The 13001-nt window shown below is 37.2% G+C and overlaps 1 protein-coding gene across 2 annotated transcripts in view; it reads right to left on the reverse strand.

Moving 5' to 3' along the window:
• The window catches only part of Dcaf5 (DDB1 and CUL4 associated factor 5), a 100205-nt gene that overhangs the window by 30804 nt on the left and 56400 nt on the right, over window positions 1-13001 (reverse strand). For both annotated transcript variants that reach the window (XM_047539506.1, XM_047539505.1), the window contains exon 6: window positions 10557-10770. In XM_047539506.1, coding sequence (XP_047395462.1) covers window positions 10557-10770 — 214 coding nt within the window. The remainder of the gene's footprint in view (window positions 1-10556; window positions 10771-13001) is intronic.

A 13001-nucleotide genomic window follows, 5' to 3' on the forward strand; every position in this document is an offset into this window, starting at 1 on the left:
GAGAACCTGGAGTTAGGGGCCAGCCTGATCAACATAGTGACATTCAGTTCCAAAAGTTCAAGTGTTTAGTTGGGGTTTCTGTTGATACCCAGACAATCTGATGTTACGCCTATCACCTAATTCAATGGTGTAAGTTATTAAACTTGAATAATTAAAATGCTAAACTAGAAATAAGCCATGTATTTATAGCCACAAGTAAGAAAGACAGATTGAATATATAGCTCTGAATAAAAATCTCAAAGAAGGAAGGTCATGTGACTGTCTACCACAGCATCTGGCACACAATAAATGCTCAGTAAAGAACTGCTTTCACCGTTAGCTGTGTTGTCAACTTTAGAAAAAATATCCCAATTTACTGTGTTGAGTTGGCATTATACAGAAATCAACAGTCATATTGGTCTACAAATGTTAATCTTATACTTAATTTATGTAAGAGTCTTATATACATGGGTTTGATTACACGAACTAATTAAGTAATCTCTAAATAATTAAAAAAAAAAAGAACTCCTTTCATATTTAAAAGATGGAGGATAAGACAGACACAAAGTTGGGAAGCATTCAGTAGGAGCCAGGAAAAAAGAACTTGTCTTCATTCATCCATAATTGATGACAAATCATGGAGCTAAACATGGCGCTAAACATTAAAGAAGCACAGAGGCTTCAACTGGTGGTTCTAGAGCAGAACATGTATAGTATGTAGGTTTGTGTAATCCATACAATGAAGTTTGAATTTGTTGCAATAATTAAAAAATGAGGCCTCCTGCAGGTATCGCAGTCAGAGCTGCCTTCTCTCTCTGCTGCTCTGGAGCCAAGCTCTGTGCTCACAGCTGCTAAGCCGGGGTAGGATGAGCTCTCCTGTGCTGTCAAAACCCGAGCCCTTTCCCACTGGGGCCTGATGTGGGACGAGAGGAATAAGGGGTCTGGAAGATGAACAGACCAGCCACTTTCCACTGACCGGCAGCGAGGGTGTGCAATGAAAGAGTCAAAAGCAGTGGCAGCAGGTGAGGTACTGAAAGCCTTCGGGACACTATAAGACTACAGGGTAGAATCTGTACTGCCTCAGCTCCATGCTGCTAGATGAGAAGACACACTAACAACATGTGCAAACAAGGGGGAAAAGTGCCTCAAAACCAAGATGGTCCAACAACAGAATCCATAGACGACACAGTAGAAGAAATGTCAGAGATGGAGTTTGGAAAATATATAGTTAGACTGATCTTCAAAATAAAGGATGGTATTAAAGAGAAAATACAGGAAGTGAAAGATCACTTCAATAAAGAGGCAGAGATTATTAAAAAAATCAAGCAGAAATCCTTGAAATGAAGGAAACAATAAACCAAATCAAAAGTTCAATGGAAAGTATCACCAACAGACTAGACCACTTGGAAGACAGAACCTCAGGCAATGAAGACAAAATATATACTCTTGAAAATAAAGCTGACCGCACAGAGGAGATGATTAAGAAACCTGAACAGAATTATGGGATAACATGAAAAGACCAAATTTAAGATTTATCAGAATAGAGGAAGGCATAGAGATACAAACCGAAGGAATGCACAATCTTTTCAATGACATATCAGAAAAATTCCCAAATCTAAAGAATCAAAAGGAAAATCAACTACAAGAGGCTTACAGGACCCCAAATGGAAAATTATAGCAGACCCACACCAAGGCACATTATAATGAGAATGACTAACATACAGAATAAAGATAGAATTTTAAAGGCTGTGAGAGACAAAAAAAAATCAAATTACAAATGGGGGAACCAATTTGGTTCTCAGCTGATTTCTCAATGCAGACCCTCAATGCCAGGAGGTCCTGGAATAACATATATCAAGTTTTGAAAGAAAATTTTATATCCAGCAAAACGAAGCTTCATATTTGAAGATGAAATAAAAACCTTCTATGATAAACAAGAGTTAAAAGAATTCACAACTAGAAAGCCTGTACTACAGAACATTCTCAGCAAAATATTTCATTAGGAGGAAATGAGAGAAACAAAGTCAAGTTAAAAAACCAAAAATAAACCAAAATGACTGGGAATACAAATCAAATCTCAATAACCCTGAATGTTAATGGCCCAAACTCATCAATCAAAAGACATGGACTGGCAGATTGGATTAAAAAAAAAAAAAAAAAAAAAAAAAAAAAAGACCCAACAATATGCTGTTTTCAAGAAACTTACCTCCTAGGAAAAGACATCCACAGACTGAAGGTGAAAGGTTGGGAAAAAACATATCATTTACATGGACTGAGTAAATGAGAAGGGGTTTCCATCCTCATATCAAAGTGAACTTCAAAGTTAGTCAGAAGGAATAAAGAAGGTCATTTCACACTGCTTAAAGGAATCATATACCAACAATACATAACAATCGTAAACATGTATTTCCAAATAATGGAGCATCTACGTATATCAAACAACCCTTCTCAATTTCAAGAACCAAATAGACCACAACACAATAATACTGGGTGACTTTAATACACCTCTATCACCACTGGATAGATCTTCCAAACAAAAATTAAACAAAAAAACTATAGAATTAAATGATACAACCAATGATTTAGACTTAATAGACATATACAGAGTATTTCATCTATCACCAAGAGAAAACACTTTCTTCTTAGCAGTACATGGGTCCTTCTCTAAAATAGACCATATGTTATGCCACAAAGCAACTCTCAGCAAATGCAAAAAAAATAAACATATTACCCTGCATTCTATCAGATCATACTGGAATGAAACTAGAAATCAATGATAAAATAGAAAATAGAAGCTACTCCAACACCTAGAGACTAAATACCATGCTATTGAATGATGAATGGATAAAAGAAGAAATCAAGGAGGAAATAAAAAAATACTTAGAGGTAAATGAGAACACCGATACAACATACCAAAATCTCTGGGACACTATGGAGACAGTGTTAAGAGGAAAGTTCATTGCATTGAGCTCATACATTAAAAGAACAAATAAATGACCTAGCATTACATCTCAAAACCCTAGAAAAAGAAGAACAAATCAACACCAAAAGCAGCAGACCACGGGAAAGAATTAAAATCCTTAGCCACACTAACAAAGAGAAAGAGAGAGAAAACTCAAATTACTAAAATTCATGACAAAAAAGGAAATATCACGATGGGTACTACTGAAATACAGAAGATAATTAGAAATCATTTTGAAAATTTATACTCAAATAAAATAGAAAAACTGGAAGACACTGTCAAATTTCTAGAGACATATGATCTACCCAAACTGATGCAAGAGGACAAACGCAATTTAAACAGATCAATTTCAAGCAATGAAATAGAAGATGCCATCAAAAGTCTATCAACCAAGAAAAGCCCAAGACCAGATGGATTCTTGGCCGAGTTCTACAAGACCTTCAGAGAAGAATTAACACCACTACTCCTCAAATTATTCCACGAAATACGAAAGGAGGGGACACTTCCAAACTCATTATATGAGATTAGTATCACACTTACAGCAAAACCAGAAAAAGACATATCAAGGAAAGAAAACTTCAGACCAACATCCCTCATGAACATAGATGCAAAAATTCTCAATAAAATTCCAGTAAATTGCATACAAAAATGTATTAAAAAGGTAGTGCACCACGATCAAGTGGGATTCACCCCGGCATGCAAGGTTGGTTCAACACAAGGAAATCAATAAACATAAAACATGACATCAACAGACTTAAAGACAAGAATCATATGATTATCTCAATAGATGCAGAGAAAGCATTTGAAAAAATACAGCACCATGTCTTCATGTTCAAAACACTAAAAAAAACTAGGGATAGTAGGAACTTAACTCAACATTGTAAAAACTATCTATGCTAAGCCCAGGGTCAACATCAATCTAAATGGAGAAAAATTGAAAGCATTCCCCCTAAAAACTGGAACAAGACAGGGATGCCCTCTTTCACCACTTCTATTCAACATCATCCTTGAAACCCTAGCCAGAGCAATCAGACAGATGAAAGAAATTAAAGGAATATGAGTAGGAAAAGGAGAACTCAAACTATCACTATTTGCCAATGACACAATTCTATATTTAGAAGATCCAAAATATTCCACCAGAAAAACTTCTAAAACTCATAAATGAATTCAGCCAAGTAGCAGGATATAAAATCAATACCCATAAATAAAGTGTATTTCTATATATAAGCGACAAATCCACTGCAAGAGAAATTAGGAAAACTATCCCATTCAAAATAGCCTCAAAAAAAAAAAAAAAAAAAAAAAAAAAAAACCTTGGGAAGCAATCTAACAAAGGAGATGAAAGACCTCTACAATGAAAACTACAGAACACAAAAGAAAGAAATTGAAGATATCTCTCTCTCTCTTTCTCCCTTCTCTCTCTCTCTCTCTCTCTGTGTGTCTCTTTCTGTTTGGCTGCCATGAGCTAACAGCCTTCCTCTGTCATGTCCTTTGACCATGATGTTCTGCCCTCCTCAGGCCCAGAGCAATGGGGCCATTCCATCATGGACTGAAACCTATGTAACTGTGAGTCAAAATAAATCATTCCTCTTTTAAAAAAAGAAAAGAAAAGAAAAGAAAGAAAAGAAATTGAAGAAGACCTCAGAAGATGGAAAAATCTCCCATGCTCTTGGGTAGGCAGAATTAATATTGTCAATATGGCCATACTACCAAAAGTGTTATACACATTCAATGCAATTCCTACTAAAATCCCAATGATATTCTTCATAAAAAGAAAAAATCAATCATGAAATTCATTTAGAAAAGTAAGAGAGCCAGAATAGCCAAAGCAATCCTTAGCAAGAAGAGTGAAGCAGGAGACATCACACTACTAGACCTTAAACTATACTACAGAGCAACAGTAACAAAAATGGCATGGTACTGGCACCAAAATAGACATGTAGACCAATGGAACAAAACAGGAGACACAGAGACAAACCAACATAAATACTGCTATCTCACACTAGACAAAGGTGCCAAAAATAAACACTGAAGAAAAGATAGCCTCTTCAACAAATGGTGCTGGGAAAACTGGAAATCCATATGTAACAAAATGAAATTAAACCTCTATCTCTCACCCTGCACAAAGATCAACTCAAAGTGAATCAAGGACTTAGGCTCTAAAACAGAGATCCTGTTCCTAATAGGAGAAAAAGTAGAACCAAATCTTCATCATGTCGACCTAGGACCTGACTTCCTTAACATGACTCCTAAAGAGCACGAAATAAAATTAAGAATCAATAAATGGGATGGATTCAAACTAAAAAGCTTATTCTCAGCAAAGGAAACTATCAATAATTTGAAGAGAGCCTACAGAATAGGAGAAAATCTTTACCACATGCACATCAGATAGAGCACCAATCTCCAAGATATATAAAAAACTAAAAAAACTCTGAAAAACAAATAACCCAAATCAATAAATGGGCTAAGGAACTGAACGCACACTTCACAGAAGAAGAAATACAACTGATCTACAAACATGAAAAAATGTTCATCATCTCTTGCAATTAGAGAAACACAAATCAAAACTACTCTAAGATTTCATCTCGTTCCACTCAGAATGGCAATTATCAAACATACAAGCAATAATAAGTGTTGGCGAGGATGTGGGGAAAAAGGTACACTCAAACACTGTTGGTGGGACTGCAGATTGGTGCAACCACTCTGGAAAGCAGTATGGAGATTCCTCAGAAAACTTGGAATGGAACCACCATTTGACCCAGCTATCCCACTCCTAGGTTTGTACCCAAAGGACTTAGAATCAGCATACTACAGTGATGCAGCCACATCAGTGTTTATAGCAGCTCATTTCACAATAGCTAAACTATGAACAAACCTAGATGGCCTTCAACAGATGAATGGATAAAGAAAATGTGGTACATATACACAATAGAATATTACTCAGCCTTAAGGAAGAATGAAATTATGGCATTTGCTGATAAACGGATGGGACTGGAGAATATCATTCTAAGTAAAATAAGACAATCCCAAAAAACCAAAGGGTGAATGTTTTCTCTGGTAAGTGGATGCTGATCCATAGTGGGGGTGGGTAGGGAAGAATGAAGGAACTCTGGATTATGCAGAAGGGAGTGAGGGGAGGGGTGGGGATGGGAAGCACAGTAGAATGAGACAGACATTATTACCCTATATACATGTATGATTAGGGAACAATGAAGGAACTTTGGGTTGTGCAGAGGGGAGTGAGAGGAGGGGTGGGGCGTGTGGGAATGGGAAGAACAGCAGATTGTGAGACAGACATTATTACCCTATATACATGTATGAAAAGAACTTTTAAAAAAAAATTTATCACTCAAAAAAAGATAATGAAAAAAATAAAAGTAAAAAAATAAAATAATTAAAAAATCAGAGTTTACATAAAATCTATCTTCCACTTTAAGAAAATCAGAGCCCTAGCAAAATGGAAGTGCACATGGCAACAGTGGGCTTAAACTGAATAGAAGCTCTCCCACTTTGATGAAATGTGGGCTGTCCAGTTGGCCAGTTTCCACCACTCCTTACTGTAGACTCCCAGTCTAATTCACTCATTTTGGCAGCCTGCCTTGCTACTAGTGGCATCAAGTTGTGACCACTTATACAGTGAAAAATGGTCTCTACTGAGAGCTCAAAAATATGGGTTCTAGTCCTGACTCAGCTACAAACTTGTATAGTGGTTACTTATGTTACCTAACCTTTGTAAGTCTCAGTATTCTGATGTTGAAAGGAAGAGTTTGTACAAACTGCTCTCTAATAGCTCTATGATTAGAATTCATCTATAATGGGAACAATAAAAATGAAGAAGACACAAAGTAGGTTCAACATATTTTGTACTTTATTCTGAATCCAATTTCTTGAAATTTCAATTTCATTTTGAGGTTAATGAATTACCCAGCAAACCTAGGATAGTCTAAAAAGGAGCACAGGCCCTCTGGCATAATACCTGGATCCATTTGTGTGGCCTGATTAATCTCTCTGTAATTAAAAGCCAGAAGGCTATCTCAAATAAATAGGATCACTTATTGCTTTTCCCATTCATGTTCATTCCCAGTATGGAAATTCTCAAGATTCCTCTCTGGAATGGTTACCTAGCCTTTGACTAAATGAAGAGTTTCAGAGCACAGTCTCAGGCTGGAGGCATTCCTAGTCTATATATGAATGAGGTGGCACTTTGTAATTCCAGCTACTTGGGAGGCTGAGGCAGGAAGATCACAGTTTCAAGACTAGCAAGCTCCCATCTAAAAATACATACATACTCACACCACTCACACCAATAAAAGGAAAGGATAGACTTTGAAATCTTAAATCAGCTAAAAGGATCCTGTCTAAACTAGTCAAATACACATGTCAGTCGTGCAGATCATACCGAACTGTGGCAGCTGCTGTTTAGCCTAGAGTGTGGAATGTCAGGGTCTATAAATCACCCATAAGAGACATTTTCCAGGACTGGGACATGTTTGGTCTCTTGTGCAGCACTTAAAAACTATGAGCTCAATTGACAGCTTCACTGTAAACCCATTATTAATTTATTCTACCAAAAGTCCCTGAAAGTTGAACAGGAAATATGATACTTATCAATACTGATTTACAGCTAGAGGAACCTTAAGCCCAGAAAGCTAAATACCACACATCGACCAAAGTACAGAGTCACTTCAACAAAGATTTATCATGCTTTCAATATATACCAGGATTTGGAGACAAGACAATAATGAATTAGCTACACTTCTTGGTCTCTTAAGGAATGAATAGACCAGCCAAGTTCAAATTTCTACATTTCCTATTCCCTTAGATGCCTCTGATGATCTACATGGGGGGATAAGAAGAGATCTAAGATTAACTGACTGATTCAAAGTCAGAGTCAAAGGCTGCATTCTCCATCATCCAAGAAAAACCATTTACCCCAACCAAAGAGGAGTGCATTCTATCAGAAAGAATACGGTACCCATAAACTCTCCCCTTAGGGCAAAAAGTCATAAATAACAAACTAGTCAAAAAAAAAAAAAAAATCTGAATAGAGAAAATCAAATGGCACTCAATGTTTTTATCATTAGATATAATGTGCAATGCAAAACTAACTATAACCTCAATGAACATACCCAGAACCATCACAAAATACTTTGCCTGGCTCTGCTTCTGCAATGCCTGCCCTAATGCTTTCTGAGCATTAATTCATTGGTAAATATAATTTAGATCAGAGGTTTTCAATCAGGGGTAATATTCCCTCCAATGGTCAACTGGAAATATCTAGAGACATTTTTGGTTGTATGGAGAACAAAAGAGGATGATATTATTAACCTCTAGCAAGGAAAGGCTAGGAATGCTATCACCCACCCTATATTGCACAGGACAACCCCACACCACAAAGACATTCAGTCAAAAAGTCAACAGGGCTAAGGTTGAGAAACAATGATCTAGGTGCTGCTCTACATTTTGGCCAGAGAAATTTGATCTGGGTCTTTTGAGGATTCAATGAAGACAGGCTTTGGCTGCTAAAATACAATCTGAAGAAAACACAATATCCATATTCCTTCAACTCTTGTCTTTCTCTCAGCCAGAGTTCATGGCAATAAAGTCTAAAAAACTATTATATGATGCATACCTTTTATTATTTAATGAAATAAGAATTACATGCATAGTAAATTGACAGAAGATGGAAGAATCAACAGAAGCAAAGATCAAAGGAAAAAACAAAGGTAGTAATGGGGGACTATGTTGCTATTTCCACAGCCATATGAAGTTAAATCAACCATTCTTCACAGCAGACAATTCTCTGTTCTATTGAGAATCTGATCATCTTTCCTCTAGAAACTGATTCTTCCCACCTAAGAAACAAATTGCCTACAATACCACATAAGCAAATAAAAACTAAGTCATTTAGGTGCTGTGGCCTCCTCTGAAGATAACATTTATATAACTGAGGCCATCTAGTGGCCTCCAGTGTGGATCTCAGCTAAGTAGCCCTAGGACTTCAACTTGAGTTTAAATTCTGAATTTGGCTGGGTATGTAGCACATACCTATAATCCCAGCTACTTGGGAGGCTGATTCAGGAGGATTGGAATTTCAAGGTCATCTTAGCAACTTAGTGAGAACCTATTTCAAGAATGAAAAATTAAGCCAGGTGGTGTACCAGGTGCTGTAAATCCCAGCAACGCAGGAAGCTTGACACAGGAGGATTGTAAATCTGAGGCCACCCTCAGCAACTTAGTGAGATTATCTCAAAATAAAAAATAAAAAGGGCAGAGGATGTAGCCAAATGGTAAGAAGTGCCCCTGGGTTCAATTCCCAGTACCCCCCACCCACCCAAAAGAAGAAATATTTTTAAAGGGGTGCAGGGTGGATGTTAGGATATTGCTCAGTGATAGAACACTCATGGGTTAATTCCCCTGTACAGCAAAATAAATACATTATTTATAAAAGAGGAAGCCTCTATCTTGGAAAACTTGAATATTCTTATCTACCCACATTCAACTCAATTCAGCAAGTGTTTATTTTACTTCTACTACATCTACTAATCTTTAAACTACAACATTAGGGAAAGAGTTTCTAGCAACCTCAGCCTAAAGAGAAAAATCCTAGCCTTTAAAAAGTGGGGTCTTGAAAGGTTCTCAAAGAATTGTTTCTTTTGCCAGGCACGGTGGCACATGCCTATAATCCCAGCAACTCAGGAGGCTGAGGCAGAAAGATGATATTTGAGGCCAACCTGGGCCTCAAAATAGAAAATAAAACAGGTAGGGCTGTAACTCAGTGATAGAGCACCCCTGGGTTCAATCTATAATACTAAAAAAAAAGCACCAGCAAGAGACTAAGGTTTCTTTTCTTTTTTTTTTTTTTTTTTTACAACCTGAATGTAAAGTAGCAATAAGACAGGTCATCCTTGAGAAGAAAATAAATTGTTTGATTTTTCTTTACTCAGATCAGTTGCTCAGATCAGTACAACTGGTCACTAACACCCATTTCAGAATTTCTGTGGCCAAGAGAGATAAGCACCAAGAATGCCATGTACGTTTTTAAACTGCCAGCTTTAAATCAACATCAGAATCTCTATTCCCAGGGCCACTGAAAAAAAGGATGGAAACTCACAGCATGGGCTCTCCAGTCCCAGTTGTGATGCAGCGGTAAAAACAGATTCAGCATCTGGCTGCCTCAAACAAATTTGCTCAGCCCATTTCCCAACAAAAAGATACCATCTCAAGAAGTCATTCAAGATGCATGTATCTTGGAAGATACTTAAGATGTTTGATTCTCACTGTGTTTTACTGATACAAGAAAACTAAAACTTTCTCTTATCATCAAGCTAATTTTCCAAGAACTCCTTCCTTTCTTTGGAAATGGCACATTCTTGGAATTTTAAAATCTGTTCATAAATGTAACAGGACTGGTCACTTAGAACCATGTTGGAGCCAGCCTTGGTTTATGATGTGTGTCTCATAATACCCACTGGCAGCTTATATGAAGAAACTCACTAGGAAACTAGAATGTCTGTAGACTCTCACAGTTCTCAATTGTTTCTAGCTGACCAGGTGCTAAAGAAAAGAGACCAGTACACAAAGACACAGGATGCAGGAGGCAAAAGGTACTTACCTGGTCACGATCTCCAGCAAAACAGCAGCTTTTCATGGTGCATGAGTTGAAGTAACCCTGATTGTCAAACTGGAACACCGGCAGGCGGGAGTGGATGTCATAAAGCACAGGGGGCAGGCGTCGACGCAGGGCCAGGAGCTGGGTCCCATTGCTATTGAATCGCACACTCATGGCACTTTGGAGGGATAGGTTGCCACCATAACGCAGGAGAGAGCTGGAAAGCAGAAAACACAGGGATTAGACACGAGGCAGGCTGGACAAGAGTCTGCAAAACACATTGAATTTATTTCTTCGCGTGTGTCCAAGACCTCTTTCAGGATTACAAATTGGAATTTCAAGCAAAAGGATATTTCTATAAAGCAGTTAGAAGGTTATAATGAGAATAAGAATTGTTCTTTGGTTACATTAAAACAAAGTACTTAAAATGTCAAGTCTCTTCAATCTTCAAAAGGTAAATTTCTAGTAAAATTTATAAGAAAAGGGATAATAAAACATCTTGAAAAAAGAGAAATATTAAAATCATTAGATATTTTGTTTACCCAAGCTAAGTGCATACCCTAAGAGATATTCATCAAGACCCTGGAAAGGGAGTCATGTCCACCTCAATGGATAAATCATGGATGGTAAAATGACATATTTATACTTTGTATTAGCGACACAAGAACCATCAGCAAGAACAATAGATACTTTATTCTATTCTGGATATTTTTTTCAATAATAATAATACTTAAGCATAACAATCATTTATTTTTTAATTTTAAGTCTGTTCACAGAATTTTTAATTCCATATGGCATAACCAGACCGCGAATATTAAAGAAAATTTTTTATTTTTTATTTTTTTAGATGTTGCTAGATCTTTATTTTACTCATTTATTTTTATGTGGTGCTAAGACTCGAACCCAGTGCATCACACAGGCTAGGCAGGTACTCTACCACTGAGCCACAACCCAGTCCCAAAGAAAAATTTTAAATTTAGATGCAGTACAAGTAGTACAACAATTGAAAAAGGAATTTGTCTTGTTTCCCTTTATAATTCCCATGTTTACATTTAACTTTGAAATATACTTTGATAAATGCACACAATTTCATTTATCTTGCTTCACTAGGGAATGGTATGTTCTGGTTCACCTAAAATTCTTCTGTAGTTTCATGATGTTCATAACATTTTTTTAAAAGTCACATAGTATGATTCTCAATAATTTCTTAGGATGATTCAGAAGATACTTTCAATATTACAGTGAACCACATGGCTAAGAACTTTAAAAATAAATTATATAGTACTCTTATGATATTGGTTTTGATATACACATGTCTGTGTATGTTTTATCTTTCTGGCAGTGATACAGTAATATAGCATCCAGGTATATTACTGAGGGATGACTGCCTGCCATCCATGCCATAACCAAGTTCTTTTTTGTACTTCATGTTCACTTCCTGGAGCACTGAATTACTGGGAGGAAAGTGAGGCTAAGTATGTATGTCAGGGATACTGCAGGTATGGAGTGCCACGTCAGAGCTAATAACCTGTTCTGCCTCACACGGACATTTTTGTCATGGAAAAGAAGTGACCCCAGTAGTTTTAGAGAAAAAGGCTTATAAATTCTAGAAATTACAGCAATGGAAAGGGCATCAAGATATCTAAACTAGAGTCTAACAGATTTGAAATTCTTTTGTGTGTATACTACAGATTGAACTAGCAGTGCTCTACCACTAGCTACATCCCTAATTTTTTTAATATTTTTATTTTGAGACAGGTCTCACTAAGTTGCCAAGGTTGGCCTCACACTTAAGATTCTCCTGCCTCAGTCTCTTGAGTAGCTGGGATTATAGAAGTGTACCACCATGCCCTGCAGATTTGAAGCATTTTTAAGAAGTTTTAGAAGCATTTAACCAGAGAAAACCTAAACAGCTATTTGTTACTAGAAGAAATAACACATTTTCTTTTTGGCAAGAGAGTGATGGGACAGATTAAGGGGACAAGAAAGGAGAGATTTTATGGAAGCTTTAAGAGCTAGCAAGGTCATAAAAACAGCCTGTACTACCACCACAGTCAATCCCAAGTCCCCCACCCAGCCAGAACAGTCTTCTCACCAAACGGAGAAATGCTCTGGTGCTGCGGCTCTGTAGAAACAGGGCTGGGTAAAACAGCCTGTAACCCTCTTATGAGTGAAATGAAAGGGAAGAAAGAAGAGACAGAAAACTTAGACATCAAGGAGCAGCCAGGTACCCCTAAGGTCCCCAAGTAATAATCCCTGCAGAGAAATGCTTTTACAATGATCCTAAACACAGACCACACTCACACACACAGAAAGAACGAATGACTGAGGCTGTTAGAATCCAGGCATTTCCTTTACAGGGTGCCCTGGTTGCCACAGGCATGTGGTGTTATCTAAACACTGAGCTCAAAAACAATGAGAGCCTTTCAATCCAAGATCAGCTTGGAG

The sequence above is a fragment of the Sciurus carolinensis genome, chromosome 2, assembly GCF_902686445.1.
Source record: "Sciurus carolinensis chromosome 2, mSciCar1.2, whole genome shotgun sequence".
Classification (NCBI taxonomy): domain Eukaryota; kingdom Metazoa; phylum Chordata; class Mammalia; order Rodentia; family Sciuridae; genus Sciurus; species Sciurus carolinensis.